At 41.7% G+C, this 21543-nt stretch overlaps 1 protein-coding gene across 2 annotated transcripts in view; it reads right to left on the bottom strand.

Annotated features, from left to right (window-relative positions):
- Window positions 1-21543, bottom strand: part of FAF1 (Fas associated factor 1) — a 473366-nt gene that overhangs the window by 224239 nt on the left and 227584 nt on the right. For both annotated transcript variants that reach the window (XM_073593564.1, XM_073593565.1), the window contains exon 8: window positions 4546-4632. In XM_073593564.1, the coding sequence (XP_073449665.1) occupies window positions 4546-4632 (87 nt within the window). The remainder of the gene's footprint in view (window positions 1-4545; window positions 4633-21543) is intronic.

The following is a 21543-nucleotide window of genomic DNA, read 5'->3' as shown; positions in this document are numbered from 1 at the left end:
GGAGGGGGATTTGGGAGGAGGATTTAAGCCAGATGGGAGGATTTGGGGGAAAACTGGCTCCTAACTTTTTTAGCTGGCTCCTAGATTCAAATCAAATTTGTCAAGCCCTGATATAAACACATATATTAAGATACAGTACTTAATACAACATACATAAAATGTCTTTTCAATTAGCGAACATTACCTATTTTTTGTAGGGAAACCCTTTCAGCCAGGATTCACACTTTTTTCCAATTGAATTCAATTACAAAAGTTGTGTGAAAACAAATTATAAATAAATCCCTAAATCCCCAGAAAACTTCACACAAAGTGGTTGTATAGAATGTGTAATTCACACCCTAATTTTTACACTATTTCCAGGTAGAGAGAATCGCCTTTTACAGCCTCTTGTGAAACTTGTTACTTTTCAAAAGTTCACACAGATGTACCAGTATATGACAAGTCTGTGTGCACACTCCACGATATTTACACTATAAAAGCGATGTATAGTGATTTGCATACATTTTCTCTCTTTATTACAGTAAGGAATAAAAAAAAAGACATTGTCAAACTTTTGTTCAAATGCAGGTCATAAGCAATATTGCATTTTTGTATTCTCATTATTCAACCAGCAGGTGAAGTGTTTTCTAGATTTTCTTTTCCAATCTTTACATGAGAGTACCAGGCACGGAGAAGCCCTCTTATGAAGGAGTAGAAGTATATTAAAAAAAAAAAAGAAAAAATTCTGAAAACAAAAAAAATGGAAGCTGTCGAAATTAGAGGATTATCAGGAAGGTTTTAACTCTGCTTCCTCCCAAGCTGTCGCTCTAACACGTTTCACCCGCTCATTGGCTTAGATGTAGTTCGCTGTGATAAAGCCCATGACTTGGATGGAGCTTTGAGTTGTGCTTTGGGTCATTTGGGTTTCAATAAAAAATAAAGAAAGCAGTATAAAAATAGTATTTAAAAAAAAAAGGGGGGGGGGTGGAGAATTGAAAAAATAAATCAGTAAGACAATTAGATGTAAATAATCAATTTTTATCTTAATAAAACGTTGGTAGCCAACACACTGCAGGAGTATCAATAGCTCAAATCAGACAATGGATTACAGACAATGGATTACTGCTTCTCCAAACTACCTCCAAATGATGTCAGCATTATTTATCTTGCAACAGCTTTTCTAGTCACAACATTATTATCCAAAACCCTGAAGAAGGGCGATTTGGAAATTCCTGAAACACATTTTCTTACCAGCCTTTAACCACTTCAGCCCTGGAAGGATTTACCCCCTTAATGACCAGGCCATTTTTTGCGATACGGCACTGCATCACTTTAACTAACAATTGCGCGGTCGTGTGACGTTGTACACAAACTATACGTCCTTTTTTTTCCCACAAATAGCTTTCTTTTTGTGCAATTTGACCAGCTGTGCGTTTTTTTTGCGACAAGTTTGAAAAAAAAAAAAACAATATTTTTTACTTTTTGCTATAATAAATATCCCAAAAAAAATAATGTCTTCATCAGTTTAGGCCACTGTATTCTTCTACATATTTTTGTTAAAAAAAATTAAAAAAAAAAAATCGCAATCAGTATATATTGATTCTTTTGTGCAAAAGTTATAGCGTCTACAAAAAAGGGGATATATTTATGGCATTTTTATTCTAAAATTTTTTTTTTTTAACTAGTAATGGTGGTGAGCAGAGATTTTTACCGACTACGACATTGCGGAGGACAGATCGGACACTTTTGACACTTGTCTGTGGACGCAAATGCTAGACTCGGGAGCGTGCCCGCAAGGTAACCCCCTCGGAAGAGTGCTTCTCCTAGGGGGTTATCTGATGTGGGGAGGAGCCGAGAGAGCCGCCGGGGGACCCCAGAAGAGGATGTTCGGGGCCACTGTGCAGAACGAGCTGCAGAGTGGAGATAAGTATGATATGTTTGTTATTTTAAAAAACGATCCTTTACAATCACTTTAAGCATTTTCAGTACAGAAAAGGGGCCTGTACTATGTGTTGAACTTAAAGCAGTCGTAAACCGCCAGAAAACTGAATAAAAAAAATTGGATCCTCTGCGGGTATGAGCCATAATGTGCTAGTATGCACCGCATACTAGCACATTCTGACACACTTACCTGCACACGGAGCTGTCCAGCGCAGCACACTGTCATGGCTCCCATGGCACTCTTCCATCTTCACTTGGTCTTCCTTCTGGGTTCACCATCTCCGGCCATCAGAATAGCTTGCATGCTTTGGCCACTATGCAGCGCTCTGGCTTTCAATGGCAAACTGTATTCTTTGAATGCACAGCGTCACTGCGCATGCACGGTTGATGTCATCGGCTACTGCTGATGTGAATATCTCCTATATGATGCACAATTAGGAGATATTAATAGTACCTACAAGGTTAAGCTCACCTGTAGGTACAAATTAAAATAGGGACTTTATTACTGCTTTAAGGCAAGGCTGGAATTTAAGCCCCGTACACACGGGCCGAATGTCGGGAGATATCGGCCAGTTCAATAAAAAACGTCCGACATTCGGCCAGTGTATATGTCAGCCAATCCTACAGAAGCCTGTCACACATGCAAGCTGGAAAACCAGCAGCTGACCGACTCCCAATCAGCCCTTCCAGCGAATGGCTGAGAGCGCTGATCGGAGTGTTCTGGCGGGAGCCCGTCCTCCTGTCAGGACACAACAGCTCAGCAGGGGAGATCGCTGTACTAACGTCAGATCATTAGTACAGCGCCTCCGACTGGAGTGGTCAGGCCCCCACCAGGTTGAACAAGAGTAAAAACTTTTAGGGTTCATGCACACTGTAGCGCAAAAAAAAAAAAAAAAAGCTGCTTTTACAGGCTTTTGAGCTTTTATTTCTCTGCCTAAAACTTGAAGAAGCTTGTGCTTTTTTGTGCTCTTTTGTGCATTTTTATTGAGCTTCTTTGAGCATAAGCATTTTTTTTTTTTACAAACCCCCTCCTCAGCTATTTTTTTCTATTTCATTATGCATTTTCAAGCTTTTTTGAGCTTTTTCATGCATTTTTGGGCACTTAGGCGTATTTTGTGCTCAAAAGCTCCTATTAAAAATGTGAGTTTGGTGGTGGTGGTGGTGGTGGGGTGGGGGGTTCTGCCTGTAAGAGCATATGTCTGTAAACTCCTGAAAAAGCTGTAGTGTGCATGGACACATCGGCTAACATGGAGGGGAGTTTTCAGGGAGAAAAAATGAGAGCTCAAAAAAGCTCAAAAGCCTGTAGAGGCTGCTTCTCTGAGATGCAGTGTGAATGAGCCCTTAAGCCTAGTACACACGATGAGCTTATCGGACAAATGATCATCCATTTTTATTTATTTTTTTTGCATGCTTAGTCTCCATATCGAGTACGAATAGGTTACTAAAGTAGGAAAATTCTCGTACGACAGAAAAAAAAAATTCTTTAGTCATGTACTGTATTTTCAGACGAAAACTCTACTAATTAAACGAAAATCATACGATCTGGTATCGTACGAGAACATTTTTCGTGTTTGTCCCTTTGGAAAATTTTGGATGAAAGCAGTGTACGAACGATCAGATTATCGAATGATCGTGTCGAAAGCGAAATTTTTCTTCCTGTTTTCTCATCGTTTGTATGCTTTAGTGTGTGGCTGCATTCACACCTGAGCGTAGCATCTTTAAACGCTTTTCCAGCATTTTTGGGCACGTTTTTGCACAACTTGCATGTCTGTATGCAGCGTTGTTTGGGCGATTTGTATTAGCCAATAGAGAAAACTATTATCTGTTGCATCATTTGTTGCTAGGTATTTCAGCTTTTTTTAGCTTTTATTTCTTATTTTATTATTATTCATTTATTATAATGTTTTTTTGTTAGGGTAAGGGGCTCGAGTTCCGTTTAGGTTAGGATTAGTTATTATTGGGGTTATTATTATTTTATTTATTATATGAATAATAATACAATGAATAAATACATGTAAAATAAATACAGAAATAATTGAAAATCATAAATAAAAAATAAATTCAATAAATACTAAGCAACAATAAACAATTAACCCTTAACCCTTACAAAAATAAAATAATAATAAACAAGTAAACACCCTAACCCAAAATTATTATTATTTTTTTTGTTCGAGTTTGGTGTTTATTGTTATATTATTACTGATAATAATAATACATTTCATATTTTTTAAGGGTAATTATTATTAATGTATTACATATTAACTTAAAATCATTATAAATAAGTAAAATAAATGTGTGTATTTATTTTACATTTGTTTATTCATATATATGTGAACCATCTCCATTGAGAATAATTGATTTTTTTTTCTCCTCCAGCGTTTTTGAGCTTCAAGCAGATAATCGCTCAGGTGTCAGCGATTATGCGGCCTAAGCTTTAAAGATTTACACACTCTCCAGATGAGAATCACTGATATAGGCAACACGTCTGATAAAGAATAATGGTTCACTTGCACATTCAATCTACAGTAAACAAGATTATGTAATTGCTCATTTTCCTATGTAACTGATGGCCAACATCCCAAACAATACACTACTATTCCACCGCAGTAAAAACATAAAACTTACAGAATCATTCTGAGCTGATGGCGGCCAACCTTCCCACACCTGGTGGCGAACAGGAATACTTGTGAGGTCATAAACGTTTCTTTTTACCTAGAGGGAAAACAAAGCAATAATGGTATGAATATACAAAGAATTAATCGGACGCAGAGGTTTTTGGGTTACAATACATGCATATGGATGTAGAAACTGACATATTAAAAATTGAAAGCATTCAAATGCTGCATTATAGCACACAATTCTTGCCCATCACTCGGTCATCCCCCATAGAGGGAAATCTTAAAATGGAATTTGAACCAAAATGTGTTGGATAGGGTAGAGAAGGGTCAGAACAGCCTGTGCACCTATTGGGAAAATTCCTCTCGTTTCTTGTTCCTGGAAACTGGGCAATTCCCGTTTCTCAGTTACCGAATATTTCCCTCCTTGCCAGTTCACGTTGATTGAGAAACACCTGATTGGACCTCAGCGTTTCCCCTCTCTCCTAGTCTTTGTGGTGGGGTGCAGAAGATTACAACAGGCAGATCCTAACAAACTGGTTACCAAACACTTGCCTTTTTTTAACCACTTCAATACCAGGCACCCCCCCCCCCTTCCTGCCCAGGCCAATTTTCAGCTTTCAGCACCGTCACACTTTGAATGACAATTGCGCGGTCATGCTACAAACTACATTTTTATCATTTTGTTCACACAACTAGAGCTTTTTTTGGTGGTATTTAATCACCACTTTTTTTTTTTTGCGAAACAAACGAAAAAAAGACTGAAAATTTTGAAAAGAAGAAAATATTCTTAGCTTCGGTTATAGAATTTTGTAAATGAGTAATTTTTCTCCTTCACTGATGTACGCTGCACTGACGGGCACTAATATGCAGCACTGATAGGCGGCACTGATGGACACTGATTGGCATCACTGGTAAGACAACGACAGGCATCACTGATAATCATTGCACGGATTATCAGTCCAGATGTCCCCACTGAGGGAAGCCGCTTATTGGCTCTCCTCGCGCGCTGTCAGCGCGAGGAGAGGAATGCCGATAACCGCCATTTCCTATTTACACTGTGATCATCTGTAATTGGACACAGCTGAATACATGGTAAAGAGCTTACATCATAGGCTCTTTACCGTGATCAGAGACGTGCTGTGTACGAAGAACACACCGCACCACCGATAGGCGCGCACAAGCGGCTAGTTCTGAAGGACGTCATATGATGTCCACCCAGAACAATGAAACCGTCATTCTGCTATTGGCCACGAGGAAAGTGGTTAAAGAAAAACTGTTTGCAGCTCTCATTTATACTTTGGTTACATCTCAGTGCTGCTTATCTGCTGAAGTCCCTAGCAGAAACTTTTTGTCTACACTCTACATACATGAACACTAGTGATGACTTCATGACATTTCTCAGAGTGGGTACAAAGATGGGGACAACCTTGAAACATGCCTGTGCAGTGTGCATTTGCAATGCTGCTTGAAGTCACCATCAGAAGCCAGTGTAACGAGTTGACAATATAGGACAATTAGGGGATGGTAACCGAGTGTTGTCATCCTGTAAAGAAGTGTCTGCACACGGACCTTACATGGTGGGATCACCCAGTATTCTTTTATTGTAATCTGAGAATTTAAAAGAGAAGTTTGGATTGTAAACAAAAGCATTTTATACTCCCCTAGGTGGATGCAGCCTCAATCAGAAGCTGCATCTGTCCCCCCCCCGCTGCCTCTGTAGTGAGAATTGAGCGATCAAACACCACTGATCTCTCAGTTCTTTCGGCTGCTCTGAGCAAAGAGCCAGGTCAGTCAGCAGCTCTCCCCTCCAGTGCTCACTGGAGTGCTGGCCTGTGGAGGGGTACAAGAGGGGCTGGATCAGGCTCTCAGCGAATCGAGAGCGGCTGAATCGGGTGTCCCATCCAGGCTTCTGGGTGGACCCTGACCATATGGCCCAGATCTTTCCTGAGCCTGGACCAGAGTGACGTCAGCCAACAACAGGTCAGAGGAGTGCAGAGCGCACTGCACTCCTGTGATCCATAGGAGAAGTATGGTCAAAAAAGCTTAGCGATTGATCACATACTCTAATGATAATAACCATACACTTTATTTTTTAATAAACATAACTTTATATGGCTTTTTTTTTTTAAAGATCTGCCTGAAGTTCAGCTTCAACTGCAGTCCTTCCCAGCTGCTTAACTCACCTTGCCTTTGCTGCTCCAATTTACAAAGCCCTGTGTAGGCTCCAAGTCTTTGTTGTCAGAGCCTACAAAGGTCCAAGGACTCTAATGGGACTCCAAGTGTTGCATCACAGGAGTAGAGGGAGCGAGTTGCATGCTCTCTACAGCCAGAAGTACCAGGTATTTCTCTTTACTCAGACAACCAAATGGAGCAGCAGGTACGGAATTATATGAAGCCAAGAGGGGATGGAATTTATGTGAACCTGTTGTTCACTCTGAATGGGAAAAGAACAGGTTCATGATAACCTTTTTGACACCAACCTTGCAGGTGCACTTTTTTCTACCCTTATTCTTTACCCCTTCGCCTTCTGTCTCAGGGCCGTTTTATCAAAGTTTATGTACATCTTGAGGTCTTCAAAGTTCTACATAGCTCTGAAGTGCTATGAAGTGGTGGAGGGGGGCACTTCAAAGGATTGAACCTTTCTGGAGTAACCAGTTTTGTTTTTTTTTAACAAATTCAGTCACATTGCAAACACTAAACAAAGTGAAAATGCTGCAAGTAAGCTACTAGCATTGGGAATATTATAGAGCTGTTATAATAAGGCGATTGTTAATTTAAAATACACCAGAATCTCAGCACTTAAAAAGCCATGGAAAAAACTAACAGAATCTAATGGTCTGACAGCAAAGGCCTCTGCATGTTTGAGGTTGCATGAGATTGTGTTTTTTTTTTTTTTCATAAAATTTTTCTTAATAAGAACATAATGGAAGGTGCGCTTTGAAACTAGCCATGCAACTTAAGAATCATAGGAAATTTCCAACATGGTGTCATAAGAAAATAAACGTTATGATCATTGTAGAACACATGGAAAATGTATGAGCACAAGGGAAACATTATGATTTTTTTATGGGGTGAAAAGGTGAACTTTCGCTTTGTCTATGGCAGTCAGTAGGCTAGCTTGCATGGATATATGTGTTAATTGCCCAGCTTCACAGAAAAGCCTTGAAGACCGGAGTATTTACAGAGGAAGGTTCAATGAAGTGCTTGTATGTAGAGAAAGGTCAACCAATATATTCCTTCTTGACCCTGGAGAATAAAAAGCCACAGGCCATTCTCTGATAGAAATGATATGAACAATTCATAGTGAAATCCTTCCTGGGTACACAAGCAGAACAAGTTAGTGTGCCTGCCTAGACTGATTGACAGTCAGCAGCCCTCTGCTCGAGGAGCTGTTAGAACCGAGCCATCAGCGGTGTTCAATCGCTCGGTTCTCAGTGCAGAGAAAGATGCAGCATCCACCTAGGTATGTATAAATCTAGAAAAGAAAAAAAAAAAACATACTTCTCTTTTAAATAAAAGCAGGTTATAAGCCCTAGTAAAGTTACCATGGGACAAAGTTAAAAAATAAACTGGGGCTCTCAGAGTGCAGCATGCCAACTCCCAGGGCAGAAAGTGTCTATTCAGCCAAATCACGCAAGTACACAAAAACACACACCATTTCCTTATTCTTACACTTTGCCCATACTCCATAGAAGATAAAGGGAGTATTTCACAAAGCAGGACATTTCTGTGAAAAGGCTCTCCTAGAAGTAGCCATTCCATGATTGGCCAGCCACAATCTTGTTTTAAGGCAGTTAATCTGAACTTATATCCCTTTCTTCCAGTAAAGTCACTGCCCCAAAACCAGCATGAGGTTCTTGAGTCATAGCATAGCTTGTCGATCAAAACCTCCAACAGTTCCATTATAAAAAATTGTCTTTAAAAGGAGATGTGGGGCCAAAGCTCTTTTGGCTTTACTTATCCTGTGACTTGTATTAAGCCGATAGCGGGGTTTATGGAAAATATTTTTAAATCTTGTGACGTGATAATGGTATATTGCAACCCACGTGAAGAATAAAAATGTGGAGCTATTCTAATCACTCTTTCCGTAGTATTACCATTGCTAGTGGATAACCTAATCTAATAACCCCTTTGTTAAAGGTGTGTAAATCAAACAAATAGTGGCGAAAAAAAATATAATAAAAATACATAGAAAATAACAAAGCAAAAAAACAAAAACACACCAAAACGCAATATAATGACTTCAGTGACTCAGTGATATTACTAAAAAACGCAGGTGTGTCAATCCTATAATTAAGTGTGTGACTGATCAATATACACACTCAGCATGAACTTCGTGACTAAATAACATAAAAGTCCAACAATAGGTGCACAAATGTGAAACAGAGAAAATCCGTGGTAAAGATGCAAAAATGGTGTCACAGCAAATCTTGGAAGTTCCTGAAGTAAACTTGAACTCTCCACCACACCTCTGTGTTCAGTGTTCCCTCTCCCAATAGACAGTCTCTTACCAACTCTGTATGCCTCCACTTTCGTATGAGGCTAACAAGCATAAGATTATCCAGGCAATCAGAAGGGGTTAAATGTATTCCATTCAGGGACTCGTTCCATATGCAAATGAGAAAGAACTCCCAATAGTGTGATAACGTAAAAAACTTTAATATACACACTTCAAAATACACTTCAAAAGATGCACTCACATTGTGTCAACTTTATAACAGCACATCAAAAAACTCCACGGCAATCTGTACACAGCAATCTCAACACAGCAACCTGGGTGGTCTATCCTAAGGCTTTCACATAGGGTGTGTGGTCACGGAGGACCTAAATGCCAATAGCGTGTATAAGGGTCTATCTCACCCTCTCCTCGCTCGCTCTTCCAATAAATCCTCCGTCTCCCCTGACAAGCAAACCGCAGTGCCTTGCTCTCTTAAGTCACACAGTCTCTGGTGTTTATCCTTCTCTCGGCCTTGCCCCCGACATGTTTCGCTACAACTGTAGCTTATTCATGGGGGTTTAGCCTGCTGTGGGCCGGTGTCGCTCAACTGGTCCAGACTCTGGAGGATTCCGATTTTAATGTCTGGATCCACCCAGATGTCTGACTGGAATCTGGTTCAGTTTCTCAGCATGCTGTAGAGACCAAACCAGCTGCTCCCGCCGCCGCCTCCACAACCCGGCACTCCAGTGAGCACTGGAGGGGCAGAGCAGAGAGCCGGTAACTCAGACGCCATACACACTATTAGATTTTCTGCAGATTTTTGTCTTCAGATTTACCAAAAACCATACAATATGAGGTCAAACCTTAAGCATTTAAATTTGTATGCAATCAGGCAGGCCCTTGCACTACATGGTTTTGGTAAATCTGAAGACAAAAGTCTGCAGAAAATCTAATAGTGTGTATGGGGCCTTATAGACACCAGCTCTTTGCTTACTGAAGATCAAGAACTGGGCAATCAGCGGTCTTTGAACGTTCAGTTCTAAGTTTTGGAGGCAGCAGGGGACAGATACAGTATTGGACTGATGCTGCTGATACCTAGGTGAGTATGATTGTTTTTTTTTTCTTTTAAATCCCATACTTCTCAATTGAATTCCCACACCTTTTTATCTCTTTGTCCTGTATGCCCACATATTCTCATATGTGGCTGCTTTTTGCTAAAAAAAAAAGAAAAAAAAAAAACACACAAAAAAACATTTTCGCTCAGTGAAAATGCAGCTTTCTGTCCTCACACTGCAGTGATTTGTGCTGGCAGAGTTGAGTAATAGCCACACCCCTCTGTAAAGGCTTCCTCACAAAGATTTGTAATGCTAGGAAGGGAGAGGGTGTGTCCAGCCATCTCTATATGAAATGCTGAGAGCAGTGAGGGTCTTTTCTTCTACCTATTAGAATGTAGTTATATTTCAACTCCCTGCACAACTGCTGTAACAGGAAAATGGGGGTAAGACTATGAACACAGAGGTTGGTAGCACAATGCATATCTGACTACAAATTGGCTAATTTTACTTAAAACGAGCCAAGCAGTAAAACACCTGAAGCCTAACTCCACCTTTAATGTCTCGTTAAGCAGCCCAGGCTCTGTTGGGAGCCACCCAGTGGCCTGATTGACAGTTGGCTCCACCTCCCAACACGCAGCTGAGAGACCGAGTCAGCTGCCCACGCCCCCTCCCCTCTTGGCATTCCAGGGAGCACTGGAGGGGCAGAATGGAGCGGTGACTGACAGTCACCACTCTCTGACAATCACCGCTCTCCCCTCTGAGCAGATTGAGATATAAGAGCTTAGTGATCATATGATCACTCAGTTATCGGTGTTAGAGCCGATGTAGGACGGATGCATACAGGCAAGTATATATGTTTATTTTTTGCAACCCCAAACTTTTCCTTTAAGGCCCAGGCATTCCAATTGAATGGAATCTGGTAAAAGTTATTCCTAGGAAAACCTATTTTATCGGGACACTCATTAGGAAAATACATCTTACTTAGGAACAAAGAAGATTTCTACTTTAACTGAAACTGTGCTGGAGAATACACCCAACACCATGTCAGTGTTTCGAGCATGATCTCAATTCTATGAGCAGGATTGCATTACACCTCATCAGCCGCTGCTAACCAGCTTTCATACTGTATCAAAGAAATATGAGAAATGGAAATACCAGCAACTCAATATGTTTTTGTCCCTGGTGCACACCTGTGAAGCACCTTCTATGGCCATCACCCATTATTTCATTAGCTCCCGGCAATCAGGGCTTGAGAGAGGGATTAACACCAATCCTCCTTCATTGGAGCCAGCAGCTCTTCTCTAATACTGGTTTAAAAGACTTGGAATAGATAACAGCTTTATTTTAATCAGACTGATAATGAGTTCTTGAAACAAACTCCTGCCCCCATGTCTTGAAAAAGTGCAAAAAAAAAATTAAAGGGATCTCATTTTTATATTACAAGTAGTATTTTTTCTAAAACAAATTCCAAATTAATCTTGAAGCCCATCTCTACACAAATATAAAAACTTCACTTATCTCCCCCCCCCCCCCAATTCAAGCTCCCACCCATTTGCAATTTATTTGTTTTAATCCTTGCAAACCCCTACTTCACCTGAATCCGATATTATGTGTTCATAGCCGATGCCTATTTCGGGAATGGGGACTGCAGTCTGTCTGGTCTGCTCAAGAATGGGACACCGAACAATCATGATAAAAATGGATAAAAGGCATGCGCTTGTTGTGAAGGTACAGTTGCACGTCTGGCTATTCATGATTTTGAGAACACAAGCTGCACATAAAGTGTTATTAAAACCAACTATCCAAACATACAATCTTGTAGCCTCACATACCTACATTCATATATGCTCATTCGTATTGTTGCCACCATCTAATTTATCTCAGAAAAAGGTAGCTTAGTTCTTTAGCTGGGCTCTATGGAGCTCATGCTCTCTAATTTAAAGTTAACCCTAAAATAAACTTCACTTATTTGCTCCCTTTTTGTCTGTTAAACATACCATTAAGCACACTGTTAAATCTGTTTAAAGTAGCTAAAGGCAGAAAGTTTTTTTTACCCTAAAGTGATTGTAAAGTCTCATTTTTTTTTCCTATAAAAGTAATAAACATGTTATACTCACCTGCTCTGTTGCAGTGGATTTCCACAGAGAAGCCCGGATCCTCCTCTTCTGTGATCCTAGCCCCTCCCTCCTGTTCAGTGCCCCCACAGCAAGCAGCTTTTTATGGGGGCACCCGAGCTGAGTCAAAACTCCCTGTGTCCATTCAGACATAGAGCACCGACTCGGCCCCGCCCCCTCTTTCCCAATTGGCTAACTGACTTTGACAGCAGCGGGAGCCAATGGCACCACTGCTGTGTCTCAGCCAATCAGGAAGGAGAATCAGGACGGCTGAGACATTCATAGACATCGCTGGACAGAGAGGGACCTCAGGCAAGTGTTGAGGGGGCTGAGGGGGGCTGCACACAGTAGGTTTTTCATCTTAATGCATAGAATGCATTAACCACTCTAATGCATTCTTTGCATTAAGATGAAAAACCTTCTGAGTGCAGTTTCTCCCTCCCCTTTATACTTACCCAAGTCCGATCTCAATCCAGCGATGTGCAGGAGAGCAGAGGCTCTTTCCCTCCTCATTGGCTCAGACACAGCAGTGGGAGCTATTGACTCTTGCTGCTGTCAATCACAGCCAGTAAGGAGGGAGCAAGGCCATGCTGCAATCTGTGTGTCAATGGACACACAGAATGTGGCTCAGGAGCCAGCACACTCAAGTACCCGGCAGCTCGCTATGAGGGAACTCGGCAGGGGCGAAGGAGCCAGAAGCGCTAGCAGGGGACCTAAGAAGAGGATTGGGCTGTTCTGTGCAAAGTCACTGCAGTGAGCAGGTAAGCATGACATGTAATTTAAATTTTTTTTTTATTTTTTATTTTTTTATATTATTTACAATTACTTTACGTACTAAAAAATATCTGATCTGCAAAAAAATAACTGTTGACCTCATAACTTTCTGTGTACTCTTATCAGTTACATTTGTCCTTTAAGGTCTTTGTGAACAACAGAACATACCTCCATGTTATCGAGAAAAGGAGAGGGAGAGATGTTCTTTAGTACTGTCCAAGGAATGCTGTCCAAGGACAATGCAGCTCTTCCATAGCTACAGTGTGTTATTCGAGTGCCATCACCCTAGATACACCCAGGGCTGCCAATAGGTGGCTATAGTCCACCGTCCTGTATGGGGCAAGGGCCCCATCACTTCCGCAGGGGGCCTGGTGATGGAAGGGGAGGCTCCTGCCGCTATAAATCTTCCAATGAGGAGAGAGACAGCAGCTGGAGCCGCTGTGCTCGTGCACATCACTGGATCAGATCTGGCTTAGGTAAGAAAAAGGGGGGGTCTGGAGGGCAACTGCAGTACAGAAAGTTTTTCACTTAATGCATAGAATGCAATAAGGTGAAAAACCCTAAGGCTTTGGAACCACTTTAAAGTTCCAACCTCTTCTTCTATATCAATCTGCAGAAGTAGGCTGGAACTTTTATTGATGTGCTGGGAGCAGGCTGGCAGGATTACTGTGCCTGCGCCAAGAAGTACTTAGGGCTTGTTCATACTTGCAGCAGTGCTTGCCACTCCTCTGAAAAGCAATCCACGGTGGATCATTTTTCAGACGTATTCTAGAGGTTGCGCAGAAGCGACATGTTTCTTCCTCACTGCTTGTTTTAGCCTTCAACATTCCAACCTACTGGGCCGCAACCTTACATGTGGTGGTGGTAGGGTGTTTGTGGCGTAACTTCATTCACTTGAATGGGTCCTGATCCATGGCAATACTCCCTGGCAATTGCAACATGCCATTTAAATTAAGAGTATGTATTTTGGGGGACCTTTGGAGGGGTCTTTGTGCTGAGTTTTTTTTCCTCACCAGCAATGAAATGTCACAAAGAACCATGCTGCTCACAGGTGAGCCGGCTTCAGCGGCATGATCTCCTCCATGCAGGGTGCTCACCCAGTTGCAGCTGAGACAATTAAGGCTGCACACCGCGCTGAGATCCAAAAACTCCTTTATTCGTGTAGAACTATAAAAGGCATGAAGAGCACTACATTTACAAGCAGGGAGGAACGGCTAATGCTTTTCACACACGAACTGCTTTATCAAAGCCCATCTAGTAATGAAATGCCATTTTCTAGAAATTTATACTACAATTCTTTAACATTAGGGAAATGCTCTCTTGTCATCTTAACAAAATGTCCCCATTAGAAGATTTCCACACTATTCCTGTTCTGGTGGCAACTCAGACTTTCGGATTCTCTCTCCTTTTTAGTCTGGTGACAGTGAACACCAGGATAACTAGAAAGAGCAAAGCTCCTTAATGGGGACACATGACATTTACCTGACATTGTTTTTAAACCCCCATTTTTTTTTAAATAAGGGATTAGAAACTCACACATGCAGAGCCCCTCTTTCATTTTTGTAGGGCAATATTTTTTGATATACTGTTTATCTTGGAAAGGGAACTATATACTGTGTGTGTATATATATACACATATACACACACACACACACACACAGTAAAACCTTAGTTTGAGAGCGTTTTGCAAGACAAGCGACATTTTAAAATTAATTTTGACTTGATATACAAGCAATGTCTTGACATACAAGTTGCGTCATGTCACAACGGTGTATAAAAGAGAAGAGAGGCGTCTCTAAGTGTAGCAATATGGTTACATTTAATGAAGGTACAACATTTAGCAACTCACATGGTTGATGATTAAACCAGACATCTAAGTATGCAGGCATCCGGGGTAAAGCTGTCCACATAGACCACCCTCCACACCGCCATCGACGTCCTCCCTTCCACACTGCGCTCCACGAGTGGTTCAAGCCTCACTTTCAGATCGCTCTACTGCAGAGGAGTCTTCCTGGTCACGATTGCAGACTGACAGCGGTGAGAGTTGGCGGTGCTGAGGATGGTCTATGTGGACAGCTTTACCCCGGAGCAGGCCGGCTCAAAGTTAGCAGCCCGTCACTCCAGGACCCCTGCGAATGCGGTGACATCAGTGCGTTGCTCCTCCCTACGCGTTTCTTCACTAATGACGTCGTCCAGGGGTACAGGGCGACGTGCTGAGGTTATTGCGTTCACGCAGATCCCGGAGTGACGGGCTGCTAAATTTGAGCCGGCCGGCTTGTTTTATACTGAGTTCTACTTGTTTAACTGTAAGTGTACTACAATTTTTAATAATAAACACCCAAAGATTTTATGCTATGGAAGCTTTTATTTCTTCTTGGGGAACCTGTTACATTGTGCCCTTATTGGGTGGTGGAAGTCCATGAAGACCTTGTCGCTGTGTCCATCAAAGGCCCTGGCTGGTTATAGAGCCAAAAGCATTTATGATCTCCCGTAATAGGAGATCATAGGGAGTCGGTAAGCAGCAATAAGATTAGAGGTGGAAGTCATCTTTCAGTACATCACTTTTTTCCTGGTGCACTATATTGTCATGCTGGATGTCACTTCATTGGATGGACTTTATCACTTGTTACAGTTCATAATTTATTCACATTTTGTTTTTAGGCGCAATTTATTTTTGAAAAGTGTTTGTTGCTGCGCGTATCTCCCAGGAAGTTGCTGCTCATTTCTATTTGCTTTTAAATTTATGACAGCGCAGTAATATTTTCCTTTTTATATATACATACACACACACACATATATATATATATATATATATATATATATATAAACATATATATATTTTTTTTTTTTTATCCACAATCCACATTCTGTTACATTTTCAATATTATATAAACATATAAACTTCTTGGTTTTTACATAATAATTCCACATTTCTCGGCCAGCGGTGCAAGCGATGGAAGCCTTGAAATAACATCACCTAGAGCCTCGGATTCTCCGCATTCTTCTCAGCTGGAAATCACAACACGATGCATTATGAAATGAACAGTGTTTGCCTCTTCTATTAACTTACCAGCAACTGCGCCCAATTCAATAACATTCCAGGCCGATCGAGAGCTTGAAAAGCCCCTTCTTGTTATAGTGTTGTGTTGGTATAAAGCACAATGCCAGACTGATGTGCCGGACAAATGTGATCAAAGATTCAGTCGCCTTTGCCAGCGTACAAGTATTCTTCGGACTTATTCTAGCAGAGTGACCCCTGCCTAACAACTTATGTCAAAGAAAACCAGTTATCACAGGCAGCTCCCGCTGTGAGCCTGCCATCGACAACATATTAGGTAATGTTTGATGAAATCAATTCATGAGGATAACTAGTTTGTTTTGAAGGGATGCCAGAGCTGCCCCACTCCAGATTCACATCTATCGGCTACTAAAGAAACAAGATATTGTTCAGGCATTCAGGGGGACGGCGTGGCATTAACGATGGAACTTCATGTATCCACTGGAGGCTTCCACAAGGGCTGTGCATGGCCCAAATGCCAGATTGAAAGACAGGAAAAAATGATTATTAAAAAAAAAAAAAGTCCTCAAAAATCCAAAATATTATTTCTTGCACAAACTTTTCAACTGAAAAGGAACCATCATTCCAGCAAGCCCCGCCAGACCTTGCTGTAAACTATTATTATTATAGGCAGTTATATAGGGCTGGCATTTTACATAGTGCTTTAAATATTGTACATTTACATCAGCCCCTGAAATCAAGGAGCTTACAATCTAAGGTCCTTATCTTGCATGCGTACATACACATACTAGGGCCAATATAGAAAGGTGCCAATAAACCTCTCAGCATGTCCTGGAATGTGGGGGAAACTGGAGTATTCAAAGGAAACCTAAGCAAGCACAGGGAGCACATGCAAACTCCATGCAGATAGTGTTCTAACAAGATGAAAAAAAGGCAACATTTTCAAAAATAAAGTTTTAGATACTCATTAATAGTTTCCAGAAAGCTGGGTGAGTGAAGTATGCAGCCTATTTATTTTTAACTGCATTTTAACAGGTCATGCATAGTGTCGTTATAACATGTTACTCTGATGTAGGATTAACCCCTTCATACCTAAGCTTTTTTCTGACACTTGTTGCTTACAAGGTAAAATCAGTATTTTTTTTGGAGACCCTAGAGAATAAAATGGTGATCGTTGCAATATTTTATGTCACGTTGTATTTGCGCAGCGGTCTTTCAAATGCAATTTTTTCTGGAAGAAATACACTTTCATGAATAAAACAAACAAAAAAAAAAATAGTAAAGTTAGGCAAATTTTTTTACATAATATGAAGGATGAGGTTACGCCGAGTAAAGAGATACCCAACGTGTCATGCTTTAAAATTGCACACACTCGTGGAATGGCGACAAACTACAGTACAGTAAACATGCCTTGCGACAGTAATAGGCAGTGACAGGTACTCTTTATGGAGGGATCAGGGGTCTATAAAAGACCCCAAAATCCCTCTTTTGCACTTAAAAGCATTCAAAACGCCAAGTTTGGCTGTTTTGAATGCTGCCATTTTTTAAAATCTGGCACCTTCAATAAACGTGAAGTGATTTCATGACATCACTTCCGGGTTACTAGATCCGAGACATGATCAAAGTCGAATTCCGGCATTGTTTGGGTCTCCGGCCAGCCGGCTGGTCGCTTGGGCCTCCCGAAGTAACGGGAGAGCCCAGGCAAACTGCGGAAAGCGGTGGGTGGGGGGGGACGTCTCCTCCTGCTGCTTAGCCGCATAGGTTGTTATTACAAGAAAACCGACCGTCAGCTGCACGCATCACCCCGGTACATCCCCTTGAAGCCAAAGGCCGCATATTTGCATTATGGGGTTAAATCAAGGGGTTAAATTGGTTGTGAACCTCTGACATGAAATATGAACAAAGCATATCCATCTATAGTGTGTACTTGTCTCAATTAAGAACACTAAGGGCTCTTTTACACGGGGCGGATCAGTGATGATCCGCCCCGTGAACACCCGCTTGCTCATCGGGGATCGCTCTGTCGATCCCCGCTGAGCAGGAAAATGACAGGTCCGTCGCTGCACACCTGTCAGTGCGCCGCTCTCCCCTATGGGGGATCGGATGATGACGGACCGTAGATTCCGTCGTCACCCGATCCGAAAACGGATGGAAAAGTAGGGTTTTCCTCCGTTACACTTTTCGGATCGGAGCGGGTCGGATGTCAGCGGACATGTCACCGCTGACATCCGACGCTCCATAGGGATACATGTATGTCCATTTTTCATCTGAAAACAGAAGGATGAAAAACGGACATACGGATGCTCCGTGTGAAAGAGCCCAAAGCGTAATTTCTGTCTGCTGCTTTGTTTCTCTGCTATCTGCAAGAATCACTTCTGACAAGTTTCCTGACACCAAGAGAAAAAAAGTGACAGGGGAGGGACCTCCAGCTGATTGACAGCCTCAACTCTGTCCCTGTGTGCTGTGTAAAGGGGGTGTGTTCCTTCCCTCAAATCAACGTCAGTTTTCTGCCTCTATTTACTAAACGCTCAGACAAGCTTTATACATTCTAGACTTTGAATGGCTGTAGAGAAGAGAAGACGGCAGATAAACCAGTACAACATATGTAGGGGGGGTTTGTTTCACCTATATGTATCACCTGAGGCCAGTTACTTCACTGGATATAGGTGAGAGTTTAAAACCACTTTAATGAGAAGTGCGGCCGAAGCTTGTTTAGTTGTACTACTCCTATGAATCATAGGAGTGCAGTTTGTCCTGCACTCCTGTGACCTGTTTTCAGCAGACAGTGGGCTGAAGTCCGCTGTCTGCTGATGTCACAGAGCCAGTCCAGGCTCAGGCAAGATCGCGGCAATGGAATCGAAATCCACCCACATGCCTGGACCGGTACCCGGCTCAGCCTCTCAGGGAGCCCCACATGCCTGGACCGGTACCCGGCTCAGCCTCTCAGGGAGCCCCTGAGAGCCTGAGCCAGCCGCTCAAGTCCCCTCCACAGCCCAGCGCTCCAGTGAGTGAGGAGGGGACAGAGCAGCGAGCGATGACTGACAGTCACCAGCTCTCTGCTCACGGAGCCCTGAAAACTGAGCAATCAGAGGTGTTCGATCGCTCGGTTCTCAGTGTTAGAGCCAGCGGGGGGACTGATGCTGCATCCACCTAGGTAAGTATGATTCTGAAAAAAAAAAATCTCATACATCCCATTTTAAGTATTAAAAATGCCCTCTTATAATTAGATGACCTGTATGCTGTGCAGTAATATTACTTGAAGCCAAGCTGCCCATATGCTGCTTCCACTTCCTTAACCACTTCCCGCCCGCCCACCGTCATATGACGTCCTGGGCTTTGTAGTTACAGTCATCATTCAGATATTGCCGGTTTCAGCCGGCGATTCTCTACACCATAGGAACGATCATAGCGGCCTTTCCGCCGCTTGATCGTTCCTATGGGAGGCGAGAGGGGACGTCCCCCCCTCCCGCTGCCCTCCGGTGCTTGCTCCGACTCACCGTTACGATCGGTGAGGCGGACAGCGGATCCGCCAGCGCCAGATGTAGATCATAGAGCAAGAGCAATCATTTTGTCACTAGACCTCCTCTGTAACTCAAAACATGTAACCAGTAAAAAAATTTCAAGCGTCGCCTATGGGGATTTTTAAGTACCGAACATTGGCGCCATTCTATAAGCGTGTGCAATTTTGAAGCGTGACATGTTAGGTATCTATTTACTCGGCGTAACTTCATCTTTCACAATATGCAAAAACATTGGGCTAACTTTACGGTTTTGTTTTTTTTTTTTTTAAACACAAAACTGTTTTTTTCCCAAAAAAAACGCGTTCGAAAAATTCCTGCGCAAATACCGTGTGAGATAAAAAGTTGCAACGACCGCCATTGTATTCTCTAGGGTCTTTGCTAAAAAAAAAAAACATATGTTTGGGGGTTCTATGTAATTTTCTAGCAAAAAAATGATGATTTTTACATGTAGGAGAGAAATGTCAGAATTGGCCTGGTAGGGAAGTGGTTAAACATCACATGCTTTAATAGCTTACATTTGTTCCTTCTGCATTACCCAGCAAGCCTCTCCACTGGTTCTGGAAGTGGGCTGGTGGCACTGCTTAAAGGATAATATCACTTTTTTACTTTTTAGAAAAAAATTTAAATAAATGCACATTTTTTTGCAGGTAAAGCATTGCACCAGCGACCAGATCTGTCAGTGTATCTGTACATCCCGTACGGGCAAGCAGATAAAATCTGACAGGTAGAATCAATGAACTACCACAGCGCCTTGGTAGTTCATTAAGAACTACAAACCGACATCCACAAAGGATTTTGGGGCTTGTAGATCATTTACACAAAGAGCTGTGTGAATGGACGACGCAGCAGAGATCATTTCAAAAAGTGACAGCTAGTACGCGGAACTTCTCCCTGTACCGCTGTCACAAGGGGGGGTTGGGCGGTTCTGCAACATTGGAAACATGTTCCCAAAGATGAACGTGTCCTTTAAAGTTCCAAACCACACCAAAAATGTAATATATTACAGTTTACCATTAGATGTGGTGGCTGCATTTGTTTTTTTTTTTGTTTTTTTAGACATTTTTCTTCTTTTCACCTGGTGATCTGGCCAGCAACACACCTCCTGTATTCAAATGCCTCCACTTTGGATGAAGGAGCATCTAGACCTACATGCATAAGCTAAACTCTTTGATTATCTGTGGCATAGTCTGTTATATGAGACACATTGTGCAACTTAGACTCCTTTTCTCACAGGGTTGTAAACCGTGCAACCAGGCATGAATCAGTTCACTGGGACAGATAGTTCTTTGTTATCTTGTTTGTATTAATGAGATTAACAGTTATACAAAACAGATTGGACAAATTGGACTTCCAGATAAGAAATACATTACCATGTATGATGCCAAGCGCAATGAATAATCCTACTGGGATGTGGCTTTGTGTCGTATTATTGAGGCTAATACAACAAATACTGATATGAGAGCAGATTATGAGAAAGGCTTCTTTTAAAATATCTTGGCCAAGTACTTATCATATACCCTGTATATGCAAAAAGCTGAATACACCGTTTTCCCTTTTCTTTTTTGGCACAATTCAGTAATTGATAAAAATGGCCGTGAGTTGAGTTCCAAATACTTCAGCTGCTGACTTTTAATAATCGGACACTTACCTGTCCAGTGTCCAACGATTTCTTGCTCCAGTAGCAAGAAATATAGTTAAATTAAAAAAATTTTTTTTTTTTTTTTACTATTTTGGCCCAATTTTCCCTTGATAAAAAAAAAAAAAAAAAAAACAAAACAAAAAACTGGAGAAATCCATTACCATTTACCACCAAATGAAAGGTCAATTTGTCCTGAAAAAAAAAAAACACAAGGTATGGGCCACCTGAATGCACAAAGTAGTTGTGATGATATGTACAGTTTTACTAACACATGTCAAAATTGCAGAATTGGGCTTAGTTTAGATTTGTTTTGCCCTTAAAGGGGTTGTAAACCCTCATGGTTTTTCACCTTAATGCATTCTATGCATTAAAAGATGAAAAACCTTCTGTGGGGCTGCAGCCCCCCGAGCCCCCGTTTTACTTACCTCACCCCGATCTTTCTCCG

Source organism: Aquarana catesbeiana, linkage group LG07 (genome assembly GCF_042186555.1).
Source record: "Aquarana catesbeiana isolate 2022-GZ linkage group LG07, ASM4218655v1, whole genome shotgun sequence".
In the NCBI taxonomy this organism is placed as follows: Eukaryota; Metazoa; Chordata; class Amphibia; order Anura; family Ranidae; genus Aquarana; species Aquarana catesbeiana.
This window is presented reverse-complemented; position numbering and strand designations above follow the sequence as displayed.